Source organism: Bufo bufo, chromosome 8 (genome assembly GCF_905171765.1).
Source record: "Bufo bufo chromosome 8, aBufBuf1.1, whole genome shotgun sequence".
NCBI lineage: Eukaryota > Metazoa > Chordata > Amphibia > Anura > Bufonidae > Bufo > Bufo bufo.
Window position 1 is genome coordinate 6,890,829 of NC_053396.1, and position 18,946 is coordinate 6,909,774.

Here is an 18,946-nt window from a genome sequence, read left to right on the forward strand (position 1 = left end):
ACTCCAGTGATGTTGCAGCTCTGAAATATGGCCAAACTGGTGGCAAGTGGCATCTTGGCAGCTGCACGCTTGACTTTTCTCAGTTCATGGGCAGTTATTTTGCGCCTTGGTTTTTCCACACGCTTCTTGCGACCCTGTTGACTATTTTGAATGAAACGCTTGATTGTTCGATGATCACGCTTCAGAAGCTTTGCAATTTTAAGAGTGCTGCATCCCTCTGCAAGATATCTCACTATTTTTGACTTTTCTGAGCCTGTCAAGTCCTTCTTTTGACCCATTTTGCCAAAGGAAAGGAAGTTGCCTAATAATTATGCACACCTGATATAGGGTGTTGATGTCATTAGACCACACCCCTTCTCATTACAGAAATGCACATCACCTAATATGCTTAATTGGTAGTAGGCTTTCGAGCCTATACAGCTTGGAGTAAGACAACATGCAGAAAGAGGATGATGTGGTCAAAATACTCATTTGCCTAATAATTCTGCACGCAGTGTATATACTAATGGGGGGAGGATATAACGGTATACAGGATGCAATTAGCAGGGACTGGTCATTACTGTATGTAGCATAATCTGCCTGGTGGATCCGTTAACAGCATCTTGTTGACTGTTTCTGCAGAGACGAGTACACGGAGACGCTTGACGTTACGCTGGCTGGTTAGGGATATAATCTAGTCCTTTCACCACTGACATTCAAGTGGAGAGTAAGTGATTGCACCTGTGGTGTCTGATGGGTGTCAGTCTGCAGTTGTCAGGGCTGCCTACTGACTGGGGTGGAAATATAGGAGATCCAAGGATGAAATCGGATACTTGGAGTCGCATGTTAAATTCTTAAAGGGGTTTGTCTTTGTTTGTTAGACTTTCTGTGGTCAGGTGCCCGACTGGCATTGAGGTGATAGAATTGAGATTCAGATCCGAATTCCTGCACTATTCATTCCCCCTAGTGGGCAAAATAAAAAATTGCGCGGCTTTCTGACTCTATTCCTGGTTGCGATGATCCTCCGATAAAGGGGCCGACGACTCTCATCATTTCCCCCGTCGTGATCAGTAGGTTTACACACCTGTTTGTTAGCGGTGCCCGTGCCTCTCCCAGACTATTGTGCTTCTGCTGGCACAGCTCCTGGCATCACCGCATCACCTGGGCCCCTGATGTGTCTATGCCAGGAACAGCGGCTGCCAGCATGGCTCCTAATAAAGGAATTACGCATCACTCGATTGTGTAAGGGGATCAGTGATGCTCTGCAGATGTCGCTAAACTATTGTGAGTCTTGTTTTTTTGACCCTGGCGAGGGGGGTGGGTGAATGGGGGAGGGGCACGGGCTGTCAAAGCCTCCGTACAATGACATGGCGACACGGCCGACCGGGGTAGCGAGGCAACGAGAGGAGGGCGGAAATGCCAGCACACTGCCCGCTTCATAGTAACAAGGCTCACATTGATGTCTGGATGCAGCTGGGCCCATGGGATGTGGTGCTCCATTCTTACAAACAATATGGCTTCCAGAACTGTACGTCACCCAGCTAATTAATGAGACCTCAATACAAGATGTAGGAAGTAATTGGAGCTGCCACTCATGTACAAGAATATAACTACTATAATATTGCTCCTATGTACAAGAATATAACTGCTATAATACTGCCTCCTATGTACAAGAATATAACTACTATAATACTGCTCCTATGTACAAGAATATAACTACTATAATACTGCCTCCTATGTACAAGAATATAACTACTATAATACTGCCTCCTATGTACAAGAATATAACTACTATAATACTGCCTCCTATGTACAAGAATATAACTACTATAATACTGCCTCCTATGTACAGGAATATCACTGCTATAATACTGCCTCCTATGTACACGAATATAACTACTATAGTACTGCCCCCTATGTACACGAATATAACTACTATAGTACTGCCCCCTATGTACAAGAATATAACTACTATAATACTGCCTCCTATGTACAAGAATATAACTACTATAATACTGCTCATATGTACAAGAATATAACTACTATAATACTGCCTCCTATGTACAAGAATATAACTACTATAATACTGCTCCTATGTACAAGAATATAACTACTATAATACTGCTCCTATGTACAGGAATATAACTACTATAATACTGCTCCTATGTACAGGAATATAACTACTATAATACTGCCTCCTATGTACAGGAATATAACTACTATAATACTGCTCCTATGTACAAGAATATAACTACTATAATACTGCTTCTATATACAAGAATATAACTACTATAATACTGCCTCCTATGTACAAGAATATAACTACTAGAATACTGCCACTCATGTACAAGAATATAACTACTATAATACTATAGTAGTGATGACGTGTGTTAGAGGTACTCCTGATGTCTGGAGAAAGCCCCAGAAGGGGCCACCCTGGGTGGGGAAGCTCCCCAAGAAAGGCCCAGGCTTCCAGGCCTTCACTAGGAGGAAACTGCCAAACTCTTCCAAATGTGGATGTAAATCCCAAAGTCCTACCTGTTGGAAGAAATGCTCAGAATGGTAGTGTTTCCAGCTCAAGAAAAATAAATGAAGAAATGGAAGAGAGAAAAGCAATGAAACAGGAGCAACTGCTTCTAAGAAACATGAGGTGAGTGGGTCTGCCATGCAAGGTCTACAGAATCCTGGAGAACCAAGTGGCTCTGAAAAATAATCCTTTGATGGAAGTTTCAAAAGTACAGGGAAAATCCAGCAAGGTGCCCATCATGGAGGACAGAGCTCGTCCCATGCAGCAGGTGTGCAGCTCACCCCTCCAGCTCACAGACAGGGAGAACCTCCCTGGAAAGACTGACATTGCAGGAGAACCTGTGCAGGATCTGCAGCGTACTCAAGTTGTGTGCAATAGGTGTTTCTGGGTGATGTAGTGCAATATACACTAACCTGGTACAGCTGACTCACTGCAAGGGCAGGTATAGGTAGAAATAGTTTGTGACGCCAGTGCCAAGTAAACGGTGGCACGCCGTTTGCGGATGCAGGAATAAATTGAGGAAACGTAGTATTAAAACAGAACTCCAACTTTAGTAATTTTCAAGCAGAGACAATATTGGAATCGCAGTTCCTTGGCATACAGTCGATTTTGCAATTCGGTCAATGCAGGCAATTCAGTTACAGCAAGGTGATTACAGAGTGTTGAACACAGGACTTGCAGCACAGGAGCTTGCACTCTAATTCTGTCTGATCCTGGAATACAGCAATTCTTCACTAAGGCCCATTAACCTAGTTCTGGCTTTATATCCTTGGCTATAGCTTTAATAAGTACCTCCTCTGTCTTTCCGAGTACCTCTGGCTTTCCTGATCTTTGCCTCTGTCTCTCTCAGCTTCTGGAAACTTCCTCAGGCTCTTGAGCTAACATATTCCTGTTTCTGCATATGGGAATTCAGGAGGGAATCTTCTCCTGGACAGCAGGCTTCAGGCTTGGACTTGTCTCTGACATTGTCTAATCTCCAACTGTAGATTACAGACACTAGACTCCGTCTGCCTTGCACTTCCCTGACTGGGCCTTATATAAACTAGGGCTCCCTAGCTCCCTCTATTGACTAGAAGCTGGAATGACACCCCTAGCAGGCCTGTACATGCAAGTTTCAGTAACAGGAAAATACATACATTACATGACATTTTATAAAACTGACATATACCAACTTCTCCATAATTAAGGAGGGACGACAGCACACCAAGTGACACTTTGGTAGTGACGGGTATTACAGTTCCCGTACACTACAGATCTGGTGTCCAACATGGAGTGCTCAGGCTGCACAAGATCTCAGGCTGGTGGTGGAAGTATCAAACATGCTGAGAAGCCTGTGGAGATGGTTCAGGGGAAACCTGCAGCAAAGTCTCCAGGAGCCTCCAGGATTATCAAAGGTGCAGACTCTGGAGCCAGTGATGAGACCAGTGATGAAGCCTGGAATGGGGAAGCTGAAGGACTTTGAATTCAAACCACCTCAGACTTTGGCCAAAGCAAGACCACCGGTGAAGGAGGCAGAACGTGTACCTGAGCTGCAGCTGGCGGAGGAGATCCCAGGGCTGATAAGGAGAATGGGGAGATGAACCACCATAAGGAAATGCTGCAGATGCAGATAGACTGTCTGTATAAACTTAAGACTGCAAATCCTGAGAGTAACACCTTGTATGATGGCAGACTGCACTCACTGGGCGTAGAGCTGGCTGGGGTGGTGAGGGAGATGGACTGTGTCCTGGAGAAGATGGGGCCCCTGGCAGAGTCCTATAGGAACCAGGAACGGTTTGCCACATATAGGCAGAACACTGAATTGGATTCCAGATCCTCTGTTGCAGAATCAGGGTCACATATTTCCCCAGTTGATCCCTGGCAGATGTCACGGCCTGTGCTGCAGACGGCAAGCTTATCATTCAAAGAGGGAGATGCACGCAGAGGAAAGCAAGCACAACACAGCTCTGCACCACAAATCCCAGCAGGTACCATGCAACAGTAGCCACAGAGACCTAAAGCACAAGTCCGAGCAGGCACTGTGAAACGGCAGCCACCGAGACCTGCACCACAAGTCCCAGCAGGCACTGTGCAGCAGCAACTACACAGTTCTAAAGCTCTCTCTGAGCAGGACCATGCAAAGGTACCAGGAACTAGCAGAGGCACCACAAGTCCTAGCAGAGGCACCACAAGTCCCAGCAGGCACTGGACAGCATCAGGACAGTGGACATTCACCAAGGTGTCAGGGTGATGTGGTGACAGAGCAGAGCTCTATTGCTGGGGACAGACTGGGAATGATGGCAGACATGGACCTGCTGGGTCAGAGGCGGGAGGGGACATACAGTCTGTGTGGGACCTATCTGATGGTGACATAGAGGTGGACGGGGTGGAAGAAGCTGTGCAGAGTAATGTGCAGGATTTCCCCCTAGAACATACCCCCCCTGTAGATCAGGCCTGTGAGACTCTCCAGGAACCCCCCAGAAATGCCTAGAGCTGCTCCGCTCCATCCTTCTTCTCTAGTGCAGGCTACACAGGCCAGGCCTTTAAAAGAAGGAATGTGGTGAGGTTCAAACACTGAGGCGCCAAAGAAGACCTCCCGATAGGTTTGTGGTCCGAGAACTTCTGTTACCAGATGGGTTTCATGCCAGCAGAGATTTTGGCAGTGATAAACCTACCAGATAGACAGGGTTTGACGTTAGTTTTAAGCTCATGTCTAATCTGCATAGGTTCTGGGCTAATTTCACCAGGTTTTGAGACAGAGGGTTGGAATAAATAAATTTTTATTCCAATCTCCAAACCAGACACAGTCACAATTAACATTATCTTCAGGAATGAGGTCGTCCCTCCCCAGGATATTGTGGTGTGGCTCAGGAGACATTGTGACCTTATGTCCGACCTGACTAAGAACAGGGACAATGTTGGTATCTGCACGGGAGGGTGGAAGGTCCTGGTCAAACAGCGCCAGCGGAACAATATAACATGGCATCTACCCAATTCCTTCTACATTGGGAGAGAGAAATGCGTCTGCTTCTACTCTAGTCAGCCCTTGTGGCAAGGCCGGTCATCTGGCCAGTGCCTGCACTGTGGTGAAGTGCAATCTGTGTGGCGAGGTCGGCCATGTAAGTGCTAACTGTGAGACCATCAGATATAATCTGTGTGGAAATATGGGCCACCCTCACAGAGATTACAGCTGTTGTGCCATGCATCTGGGCAAAGAGCATCCTGATGAGGAAGAGGTAGAGGCTGTAGAGGAGGAGGCCTTGATGTCAGGGACAATACTGACCAGGCAAGAAGTCCAGCAGAGGTTGGATAGTGTAGAGCCAGGACATCAGGGCTTAGAGAGTGTGTAGGATGACATGGAGACTGTCCCTCAGGTCCAACAACAGTCAGATGGAGCCTCGTTTGTATCACCATCTGTACCTGAGGAGAGTAAGAGCAAGCAGGGCAAACGGAGGAAAAAAGACACGTCCTCCCTTAAGCCCGAGGCAGATTACAACATGGGCCAAAGGGTCAATAAATAAGTCATTATAGGTGCAGATGTATGGTGATATCCAACCGGTGAGGTTCTGACAGTCAGATGGTGACTACGAGCAAGAGCTACCACGGATAGATGAGGAATGTGAAGGCGACACAGGAGACCCCAAACAAAAAGGAGACCCTTTGCCATAGAAGATCAGGTAGAGTCAGACATGGAAACAAGTGGCAGACAGAACAACTCAGACTCTGACCTATGATGATGGGGACTTCACTGCTTTTACTTTTTTTGCTCTTATGGCCGCGTCTTCTTTAAAAATAGCTTCAAGTAATGCGAACAGTATAAAAGTAAGGAGTATGAGACACGCTGTGTATGACCATTTCAAGTATCTGGGTGCAGATGTCATCTTCTTGCAGGAGACCCCTCTGACCACATTAGGGCTTTTAGGTGAGGCAGAAAGAGATTGGCGGACTGGTCCTTCTTTCTGGTCACTGGCTGTGGAGCCTTATGCCGGGGTGGCTATCATGTTTACCACCAATAATGTGACAGTACATCGGTTAACAGAGGTGGCTATGGGAAGATGTCTGGTTCTAGAAGTCACTATTCATGGTAGACTCCGACTCATTAATATCTGTGGCCCACAGTCAGTGGCAGAAAGAATCCAGTTATTGCTTCACTTCACTGAACATCTCTTTACCTCAGTTCCTGTGGTAATGGCTGGCGATTTCAATGTCGCTAGAACATCAAGTGACAGATCCTCTGGCCGAGCAGTGACCAGGGACTCCAAGGTCTTGAATAACTTGATCTCTCAGGCAGGTCTCAGTGATGTCTTCACACAGGGAGGTAGGAAGCCAAACTTCACCTACTCTTGTGCTGACAGAAGTAGTAGGATAGATTTGGCTTCTGTTATTCCAGCAGAAACAGTCAGTGGGATGAAGGAGAGAGTAGTCCCTTATTCAGGAGACTGTCATTTTAAGAAAGAGAAGAGTAAGTACAGCCAGTATCTCAAGCTGTGTAAAGAATTGGAGTCACTCTATTCGGTGGTGGTGGTGGTGGGGGGGACCAACAAAAGATTGACCGGCTAAAATATGAGATGAGGCATTATCAGTACAGCAGGTACACCTCCCTGGTTCTTGAAATGGATTATGGGACCTTAGGGTCATCTGATCCCTTTGAGAACTGTCAGGAGCATGTGGCAAACAATGTGGTCCCAGGTCTCACTGACTCCCGAGGTGTTTTGCAGGAATCTCGGGAGGGTATCCTGGGGGTGGTGATCTTACTATACTGACTTAATTCAGAGGAAGGTTTTGGATAAAGAGAAGATGGCTTGATTCTTGGAGGCAACTCCAGGCCCTGATACTAACGATTTGGACCCTTCTCCTTCAACAGCAGAATTGACGGTGGAGGAGGTTAAAGTGGCCATTAATTAGTTACATCTGAAGAAGGCACCAGGTCCAGATGGTATAACAGCAGAATTTTATAAGAAGTTCAGAGACCACTTGGCTCCAATCCTCGTGGACGTGTTCAAAAATTGTCTAGAAAAATCACCTGATTCTTCCATCCATGAGGGTGTCCTCGTTAATTCGGTCTAAGGGTCCATTCACACGTCCGTAGTGTATTGCGGATCTGCAATACACCCGGCCGGCACCCCCATAGAACTGCCTATTCTTTGAATAGACCATGTTCTATTGTTTTCGGGAGCCGTGGACCGGAAGATTGGGGCCCTACTCCGGAGATGCGGATACGGGCAGCACACTGTGTGCTGTCCGCATCTTTTCCGGCCCCATAGAGCATGAATGGGTCCGGATTCGTTCCGCAACGTTGCGGAATGGATCCGGACCCATTCTACGGACGTATGAATTGACCCTAATGGTAAGGAGCCTAGTGACATCAAGAACTGGAGGCCGGTTGCCCTCTTGAATGTCGACAGGAAGATTCTGGCAAAAATCCTTTTGTCTAGATTAGTCTGTTTGTCCCGGGCACTGTTGGCAGGCTGTCAGTCCGGCACAGTAAAAGGGAGGAACATCTCTGGAGCAGTTATCTCGATAAAGGAGATGTTTGAGAGATGTAAAGCTCTGAGGTGTGGGAGATATGTTGTTGGTCTGTCGAAGGCTTTAGCCTGGTCTACTCTTTTGCCTGGTCAAGAGTAGACCATGAGTATCTATGGGCCACTTTGTCAAAGTACGGTATTCCAGGACAATTTGTAGATTGGCTGAAAACTTTGTACAGAGAGGCAGAGAACTTTCCTTTGGTCAATGGTTGGCAGGGTGACACTTTCACGGTTGAGGCGGGGGTGAGACAGGGTTGCCCGTTGAGTCAACTACTGTATGTGTTTGCCTTAGACCTGTTCCTGAGGTCGCTGCAGGAGTTTGATTTTCAGGGGGTGCCAGTCCCCCACTGCTTGCCTCTGAGTGTTGTTACCTACGTGGATGATGTGACGGTGATATCTGAACCCTGTGAGGTACAGATGTCTGCATCCATCAGAAGCTACTTGGAGGCCTCAGGGTCTCTGGTCCCCCTTGAGAAGAGTCAAGCTTTCTGGACCCTGAATTCTGATCCAGACTTTCATCTGCCACAATTTACGAAAGCCTCCACCTATATTAAAATCGTTGGGGTTAAATTCGGGAGGTAAGATAATGCCAGGATAAATTGGGAAGAAAGATTGGAAGCCGGAAATGCAAAGGTTTAGTGATGGAAGAACTGGAGGCTGACCTATAGAGAAAGGGTTAAAATGTTGAAGACTTACCTAGTCCCTGTCTTCTTATATGTCTGTCTTTCCTTTGCCAGAATCTTTCTCGGCTAGGCTCTTTAGCCTGTTCTTAGAGCTTCTTTGGGGGAACAGGTTGAACCCAGTAAAAAGAGGGATCACTTACCTACAGAGGAGAGAGGGTGGCTGGATATGATAAATCCAAGGGTGTTCTTTGACTCCTTGTTCCTAAAAGTTAATTTTGGTTGCCTGGACTTGAAGAATGGCTCCCTGTGGATGAACAGTGTCCGGGACTGGATATTGCCTTTTTCAGAATCTTGGGTACGAGGTGGCAGTCTCAAGAGGGGGAGATGGACGCAGGACTACCTCCCCCAGTACCTGGACTATGGTCTCAGATGCCTGAAGAAGTGGGGTATAGAGAAGTCTTACATTTAGGCTAAGACCAGGAAAGATCTGTACTTTAAGATGTGTAAGACCTTCTTCTGTTTATAGCCCACACTGAAAGACTATACGACCACCATCTTACAGGACAGTCTGAGGTTCCTCAATGTGGTGAGGCTTCCTCCTAAATTTTATGACATCGCTTGGCTGTCCTTGTAAGGAAAGCTTTTTGTTAAAGAAAATTAAACATTTTTAAGTGTCCCTTGGGGTGTCTGCAGCAGGAGACAATGGCATATTTTATATCAGAGTGCTGGGGAGGGAGAAAAATATGGCAGGAAATATCCCATAAACTAAAAATCCCAAGACTGCAGTCTCTTGAATACCCAGACATCATCTATGGGGTACCATCTCATGTAGGTGACATTGACCGGGGGACCATGTATCTCATCGTTACCATCATCAAGTACTATCACTGGAACACCAGAACCAGAGTGTCCATCAGTAACGAGCCATTCCAGCACACAAAAGCAGTGACCCTCATCATGTCAGAGCTGAGGTGGATCAAATCCCTGGAAGTCAGGAAAAATAGAAACAATGTGACATTATGGAGGAATGTGTATATGGATTAACGTTAGTTTTAATTCATTGGGAAAATGCTCAATCCCCCCCCCCCCTCTTCTTTTAACAGAAATGGACCCAAGTTAAGTTGAAGTTATGAGTTTACTCTTTATTAGAGGTTTATGATTTCTGTCAAATGACCATTGTTTTTGAAAATTTTGTTGGAAATGTACATTTCATATTTGTTTTTTTTTTTACTAATAAAAATTGCCTCCTATGTACAAGAATATAACTACTATAATACTGCTCCTATGTACAAGAATATAACTACTATAATACTGCCTCCTATGTACAAGAATATAACTACTATAATACTGCCTCCTATGTACAAGAATATAACTACTATAATACTGCTCCTATGTACAAGAATATAACTACTATAATACTGCTCCTATGTACAAGAATATAACTACTATAATACTGCTCCTATGTACAAGAATATAACTACTATAATACTGCCTCCTATGTACAAGAATATAACTACTATAATACTGCCTCCTATGTACAGGAATATAACTACTATAATACTGCCTCCTATGTACAAGAATATAACTACTATAATACTGCCTCCTATGTACAAGAATATAACTACTATAATACTGCTCCTATGTACAAGAATATAACTACTATAATACTGCTCCTATGTACAAGAATATAACTACTATAATACTGCTCCTATGTACAAGAATATAACTACTATAATACTGCTCCTATGTACAAGAATATAACTACTATAATACTGCTCCTATGTACAAGAATATAACTACTATAATACTGCTCCTATGTACAAGTATATAACTACTATAATACTGCCCCTATGTACAAGAATATAACTACTATAATACTGCTCCTATGTACAAGAATATATGTACTATAATACTGCCTCCTATGTACAAGAATATAACTACTATAATACTGCCTCCTATGTACAAGAATATAACCACTATAATACTGCCTCCTATGTACAAGAATATAACCACTATAATACTGCCTCCTATGTACAAGAATATAACTACTATAATGACGCTGAGTCTTGTCCCTGTCTTTTAGTGGCGGTCCCCACCATGTATGAGTCGGGGCTTTTCTCTCCGGAGCCGTCGAGCCCCGGCCCGTATTACGGTGAGTTCTCGGACGCCTACTACCAGGAGGATCGGTGGCAGAAGCTTCGCACGGCCGTCAGGAAGCTGGAATTTTGGGAGAGTTTCACGGCGGAGCCAATAGGAAGTGGATTCTTCTCTAAAGTGTATAAAGTAAGTGACCCCTGTTGTGGCCCTGGAGGTCAGTGATATACCAGCGTTATCTTCAGGTAGTCACGGCCCCGCCCCTGTGGGACGTATGTATTTTAAGGAAGGCTCCTCCTGCTCAAAATTTTGCTGGGTACCTAACTAATTTGATGGTGTCAGTCTTCACTGCAGTGTTGGCATTGTATTCAGACTCTCTGAAGCTCAGATTGGATAGGACAGAATGTCACCCTGCATTACCAGAAACAATGTGTGATGCCAGGCGGGCAGCTCGGGTGTCGCGGCAGGTTCTGGAGGGGAGTTGCTTTGTTTTCCTTGGCAAGCATGACCATTAATAATTAATCTGTGCCCGCAGCCGCGTGGGTGAAAGGAGGCGGCGTACGCATAGCGAGCCGCGGATGATACGGGGCCAGTAAGCAGAGATCTACCGCTACTTAAATATTGATTGTGTGCTTGGCCGTGCCGCCCGCAGCGCTGTGTTCTGTGTGCCCGGGGTTAAAAGGGCGTAATACGAGCCGGGCGTAGCGGTCCTTTCTGAACAATAGGCGACATAGTAGTGGTGAGCGACGGCAGCGCAGGAGGGCCGAGCAGTATGGCCGCCACCAACAGGATGCATCACCCAGAGGTCAGGGAAAGCTGGGTGATGACCCTGCCGGACAGCAGACAGTATCACACAGGATTAGATACACAGCTCAGCAGACAGTATCACACATGATGGGATTAGATACACAGCTCAGCAGACAGTATCACACAGGATAGGATTAGATACACAGCTCAGCAGACAGTATCGCACAGGATAGGATTAGATACACAGCTCAGCAGACAGTATCACACAGGATAGGATTAGATACACAGCTCAGCAGACAGTATCACACAGGATAGGATTAGATACATGGCTCAGCAGGCAGTATCACACAGGATAGGATTAGATACATGGCTCAGAAGACAGTATCGCACAGGATAGGATTAGATACACAGCTCAGCAGGCAGTATCACACAGGATAGGATTAGATACACAGCTCAGCAGGCAGTATCACACAGGATTAGATACACAGCTCAGCAGACAGTATCACATGGGGTAGTATTAGATACACAGCTCAGCAGACAGTATCACACAGGAGAGGATTAGATACACAGCTCAGCAGACAGTATCACACAGGAGAGGGTTAGATACACAGCTCAGCAGACAGTATCACACAGGATTAGATACACAGCTCAGCAGACAGTATCACACAGGACAGGATTAGATACACAGCTCAGCAGACAGTATCACACATGATGGGATTAGATACACAGCTCAGCAGACAGTATCACACAGGAGAGGATTAGATACACAGCTCAGCAGACAGTATCACACAGGAGAGGATTAGATACACAGCTCAGCAGACAGTATCACACAGGAGAGGATTAGATACACAGCTCAGCAGACTGTATCACACAGGAGAGGATTGGATACACAGCTCAGCAGACTGTATCACACAGGAGAGGATTAGATACACAGCTCAGCAGACAGTATCACACAGGATAGGATTAGATACACAGCTCAGCAGACAGTATCACACAGGATAGGATTAGATACACAGCTCAGCAGACTGTATCACACAGGATAGGATTAGATACACAGCTCAGCAGACTGTATCACACAGGAGAGGATTAGATACACAGCTCAGCAGACAGTATCACACAGGATAGGATTAGATACACAGCTCAGCAGACAGTATCACACAGGGTAGGATTAGATACACAGCTCAGCAGACAGTATCACACAGGATAGGATTAGATACACAGCTCAGCAGACAGTATCACACAGGATAGGATTAGATACACGGCTCAGCAGACTGTATCACACAGGACAGGATTAGATACACGGCTCAGCAGACAGTATCACACAGGAGAGGATTAGATACACAGCTCAGCAGACAGTATCACACAGGAGAGGATTAGATACACAGCTCAGCAGACAGTATCACACAGGGTAGGATTAGATACACAGCTCAGCAGACAGTATCACACAGGAGAGGATTAGATACACAGCTCAGCAGACAGTATCACACAGGATAGGATTAGATACACAGCTCAGCAGACAGTATCACACAGGATAGGATTAGATACACAGCTCAGCAGACTGTATCACACAGGAGAGGATTAGATACACAGCTCAGCAGACAGTATCACACAGGATAGGATTAGATACACAGCTCAGCAGACAGTATCACACAGGACAGGATTAGATACACAGCTCAGCAGACTGTATCACACAGGATAGGATTAGATACACAGCTCAGCAGACAGTATCACACAGGATAGGATTAGATACACAGCTCAGCAGACTGTATCACACAGGATAGGATTAGATACACAGCTCAGCAGACAGTATCACACAGGATAGGATTAGATACACAGCTCAGCAGACTGTATCACACAGGAGAGGATTAGATACACAGCTCAGCAGACAGTATCACACAGGATAGGATTAGATACACGGCTCTGATTTCTGGTTTTGGGTGGAGATGCCGTTTAGCTGACACGGCCGCCCCCCACAGGAAGGTAGCCTCACATTAGGAGCGGGTGCTCGGGATGTGGGTTGCGGCTTCCTCCTCGGCCGTCCGGTTTCTGCCCATCACTTCTCTTCGCTCCTCCATTCGGCTTCCGTCTCGAGGGCAGATAATGACGGGAAAGTGCAGTGTTTATATAGTGCAAATGATCTGTCGTGAATGAATAGAATGCCATATCTGCAGTGAAGACTGACATGCAAACAGCAGACAAGAAGGTTGTCATCGTTGCAGGAGCCCGGAGAAGCTGGGTGACAACCCCCTGTGGGGGGGCTGTAATGGCGGCCATATTGCTTGTACCCAGCTTTCCCATGTAAGGGGATTTGTTCTGAGCGCGTCCTTGCATCCTCTCAGGAAACGCCGCCTGTTAACCTACCCTCTAATGATGGGTTCAGCGCCTGCTTCCTGACCGGACCGCGTCCTCCCCCGCCAGCTCTTTTTTTTTTTTGGGGGGGGGACGTTTCTTGTACCTGACAGACGCCACATTTATAACGTGGCTTCTTACTCCCTGACACAGCGCCACCCCTGTCCACAGGTCGCTCCTGGTATTGCAGCTTAAACTATTGCAAAACCCCTCGATAAGAACCTTTTTAGGGTTATCTAATGGAAGCAATGGCGCCCCCTAGTTTAGCTTTTATGTTACATTTTGCAGATGATTCAGTCTTTAAAGGTAGTTAGGACATTAGCTGGTAGTTAGGAGCCTTTTCTAAAGTCGGAAAAATATCTACTTATGTTTTCACTTATTTCTAAGTTTGTTTTCTCAGTGGTGACAAACACATACGGAAACCATCAGCAGGCTGATCCCTTCTTCCTGTCTTTATCGTACACCCTGACGTCTGGATCATTAACACCGGGCTGTCCTGGGTAGGCCATAGTAAGGTCAGACCTGCTTGTTGACGGTCTCCAGGCAACAGCTGTTTTTTTTGTTTGTTTTTTTTCAGACCAGAGTATAAATGAAACAAAACAAATATGAGCGTAATAAAAAGAGCTTGAGCAATCAATCCAAACAAGCAAAGCTGCAGTGTAAAGTATGGGGGATGGGACCGAGCAGCCTGTGTGTGACGTGGGCCATTTCGGGTATTGCATGTGTCCCCTTCGTAGGACACTCGGCCCATTGTTGTGCAGCTTCATTACATTAGCGCATTGTGTAGCTGACATTTTTGGCGTGCCCTTCGCGTTCCTGTTTGTTGTGGCCCCCATTCAAGCGAGAGAACAGAGTCTGTGTTGTTCAGGGGCCAGCGCAGTGTGGGGTGTCTGTATCGCGTCCCAGCACGCACCTATACTTTTCATCCGATGACAATATGGCGACCACCCAGCTTTCCCGCGCTCCTGACCAGCAAATCCTTCCGTTTCGTAAAAGATGGGCTTCTTAAAGGGACAGTCCACATCGACATGTAGTGACGCGATGTATTCCCGCGGCAGGTGACTCACGGCGCCGGCTCCAAGAGCATGGTGGTGAAGATCTATAAAAACGAGGTGGACGAGGAGGGGATCGTCCGAGAAATCTCCCTCCTGCAGAAGCTGTCCCATCCCAACATTGTCAGGTGAGCACCAAGGGGAGGGGCCGCTCTTAAAGGGGGTGTCCAGGACTGGGAAAATGGCCACACACTGCGCCACGCCGTCCACAGGTTGTTTTTGGTATTGCACCATTGAAGTGTAGGGTTGAGCTGCAATTCCACACACGGCCTGTGGACAGGGGTGGCAGCGTTTGTGAAAGAAAGCAGCCATGTTTTTCTAATCCTAGTCAACCCCTTTAAATGCATGTTACTGTATGATGGAAAGTTCTTCCGCTTTTGAATACACTTTGCTCTATACGTTTTCATGTACAAGATCTCTGCTTGCTGTCAGCAAATGGGAATAATCTTGTATAAACCCAGAGACCTGAAGTCTCACAGCTGAGGGTTTGCTGCAGTTGCACGCAGTCTACACAATCCTAGCAGCAGACGAGGTGCCCTGAGCCAAGGTGCTCAGTAGGGCACCATGTCTTAAGTGGACAAACCATTTAAGACAGGCATCCTCAAACTGCGGCCCTCCAGCTGTTGCAAAACTACAGCTCCCAGCATGCCTGAACAGCCTACAGGTATCGGCCTACAGCAGGGCATTGTGGGAGTTGTAGTTCTACAACAGCTGGAGGGCCGCAGGTTGAGGATGCCTGCGGATGGGTTGGAAGGTGTAATGTTCAGATTGTATGTTGTCGGCGCCATCTAGTGGCAGGCCGTGGTATCGCCTTCATTTCTGTACTTGATATACAGCTATATTTACCTCTGCACCCTATGTCTGTGGGTCCCAAAGTGCCAGTAAATCATCAACTTGGGGGCCCAAAGTGTCGTCAGAGCTGCAAGTGTCTCAACCAGCGGTGTCTGCAGGGTATCCATTGCAGAGTTATATATTGGGCGCCCCCCCGAGTCCTCCAGGACCGTCCTGAGGAGGGACCACCTCCTTATGGACAGCCTCTTTAAGAATATCCTATTAGTCCTAACTGCTTGGAGAATCATTGCGGCATCACGCCAATCCTATGTCTACAGGCCCTCGCTCTGGCATGTTACCCCTGCGGGGAGACTCGTGTAACTTTTTGTAATCCTCTTCTTGTTACTTTTTAGGTATCTGGGAATATGTGTGAAAGACGAGAAACTGTATCCAATTCTGGAGGTAAATTCCTTAATGCATCATATTAACCTCCTTACATATGATGTGGTCACAGCCCTGCCTTTTTTTTATAGTTTTAGCATAATTTAAAGGGGAACCCTACCCAGAAACGTACTCTACTGATAGAAGATTGGGGCAGTCCTATGTGGTTGGAGATGCTCGTTAAATCTTGCAGATTCTCTCTCTTGTACCGTTATACCAGGGATTGCGGTATAATGGCCGCTGGCATTGTCCAGCTGCCGGGCCTTCTGCCTTCTCCTTTGATGGTATCTTGCCGTCCTCTGGGGGAAGAAATTCTGGGACAGAACGTGCCTTGTTCTCACCTCATGGTTTCCGTGTAACATAAACACTTCTGGTTCGGACATCCTGCCCGCCATCTCCAGAAGGAAAGCTCCACTAAAAGTTGACTTTGCTGTACTGATCTACAGTGAAACCAGGTATTATACTCTAGTCACATCCAGAGCTGCACTCATAATTCTGCTGCTTTTGCAGAAGGTTACATCTCGCTGCTGGTACAGTGTAAGAACTTGGCCGCACATGCTGTGTGTGGTGCATTATAGGACTTCCGGTGTATTACACTGTGGGAGATATCCTTCCCTGTTTTGCTCTCTTTCTCGTGCACAAAACTAATATTGTTTTTAAAAAAAAAAAAAAAAAAAATTCCCGCAATGCCACCATCATATCGGTGGTTTATATTCGGCACTGATAGATTACAACTGGAAGGCAGCAGAATTGTGATTGCAGTTCTGGTTGTGACTGGAGTGGGGCAGAACATCCAGCCAATCACTGTAGACTTCATTAAAGGATTTAGCTCCGCCCTATGCACGCAGTACAAAAGGTTGAAATCAGATTGGTTGCTTTGGGCCACACCCCCACTTTTGCGGTTTAACAAGCTCTCTCCCCGCCCCCAGTACGTGAATGGCGGCTGCTTAGAGGAGCTCCTGGCCTGTAAAGAAGTCCACCTGAGCTGGAAAGAGAAGGTGGAGCTGTCGTGTGACATCAGTCGGGGGATGGTCTATCTGCACTCCAAAAATATCTATCACCGTGACCTGAACTCCAAGGTAATGTTAAATATGTATACATTTCAAGGAACCAATTATAGTCCTTAATCTCCACTGGCTGTGTCAGTCTAAACTGTTAGAATTTTATTTGCCTGGGCGTTCGCCTCATAGCTTCTTGTGTATTTTGCAGAATTGTCTTATAAGAGTGACCTCACGTGGGAGAGAAGCACTTGTGACGGATTTTGGTCTGGCCCGAGAGGTGGTGGAGCCGCCACTGAAGAATGGAGAAAGGAAGTTGTCCCTTGTGGGATCTGCCTTCTGGATGGCCCCTGAAATGTTACGTGGGGAACCGTATGACCGAAAGGTGCGTTACTTATCAAATCACTGAACACTATTCTTAATATTGTATTCAGAAAACAGGGCAACTGGTTTAAGGTCAGTTCCAGTATAATAATACTGCCCTCTATGGACAGGAGTATACCACCTAAAATACTGCTCCTATGTACAAGAATATAACTACTATAATACTGCCTCCTATGTACAAGGATATAACTACTATAATACTGCCTCCTATGTACAAGAATATAACTACTATAATACTGCCTCCTATGTACAAGAATATAACTACTATAATACTGCCTCCTATGTACAAGAATATAACTACTATAATACTGCCTCCTATGTACAAGAATATAACTACTATAATACTGCTCCTATGTACAAGAATATAACTACTATAATACTGCTCCTATGTACAAGAATATAACTACTATAATACTGCTCTTATGTACAAGAATATAACTACTATAATACTGCTCCTATATACAAGAATATATCTACTATAATACTGCTCCTATGTACAAGAATATAACTACTATAATACTGCTCCTATGTACAAGAATATAACTACTATAATACTGCCTCCTATGTACAAGAATATAACTACTATAATACTGCCTCCTATGTACAAGAATATAACTGCTATAATACTGCTCCTCTGTACAAGAATATAACTACTATAATACTGCTCCTATGTACAAGAATATAACTACTATAATACTGCTCCTGTGTACAAGAATATAACTACTATAATACTGCCTCCTATGTACAAGAATATATCTACTATAATACTGCTCCTATGTACAAGAATATAACTACTATAATACTGCTCCTATGTACAAGAATATAACTACTATAATACTGCTCCTATATACAAGAATATATCTACTATAATACTGCTCCTATGTACAAGAATATAACTACTATAATACTGCTCCTATGTACAAGCATATATCTACTATAATACTGCTCCCATGTACAAGGATATAACTACTATAATACTGCTCCTATGTACAAGAATATAACTACTATAATACTGCTCCTATGTACAAAAATATAATTACTATAATACTGCTCCTGTGTACAAGAATATAACTACTATAATACTGCCTCCTATGTACAAGAATATAACTACTATAATACTGCTCCTATGTACAAGCATATATCTACTATAATACTGCTCCTATGTACAAGGATATAACTACTATAATACTGCTCCTATATACAAGAATATAACTACTATAATACTGCTCCTATGTACAAGAATATAACTGCTATAATACTGCTCCTATGTACAAGAATATAACTGCTATAATACTGCTCCTATGTACAAGAATATAACTGCTATAATACTGCTCCTATGTACAAGGATATAACTACTATAATACTGCTCCTATGTACAAGAATATAACTACTATAATACTGCTCCTATGTACAAGAATATAACTACTATAATACTGCTCCTATGTACAAGGATATAACTACTATAATACTGCCTCCT

The 18,946-nt window shown here is 45.2% G+C and overlaps 1 protein-coding gene across 1 annotated transcript in view; it reads left to right on the plus strand.

Annotated features, from left to right (window-relative positions):
- Nucleotides 1–18,946, plus strand: part of LOC121009381 (dual specificity testis-specific protein kinase 1-like) — a 33,199-nt gene that overhangs the window by 13,426 nt on the left and 827 nt on the right. Inside the window, exons 2-6 of the mRNA XM_040442467.1 lie at nucleotides 10,717–10,916; nucleotides 14,882–15,003; nucleotides 16,060–16,108; nucleotides 17,017–17,166; nucleotides 17,297–17,470. Coding sequence (XP_040298401.1) covers nucleotides 10,717–10,916; nucleotides 14,882–15,003; nucleotides 16,060–16,108; nucleotides 17,017–17,166; nucleotides 17,297–17,470 — 695 coding nt within the window. The remainder of the gene's footprint in view (nucleotides 1–10,716; nucleotides 10,917–14,881; nucleotides 15,004–16,059; nucleotides 16,109–17,016; nucleotides 17,167–17,296; nucleotides 17,471–18,946) is intronic.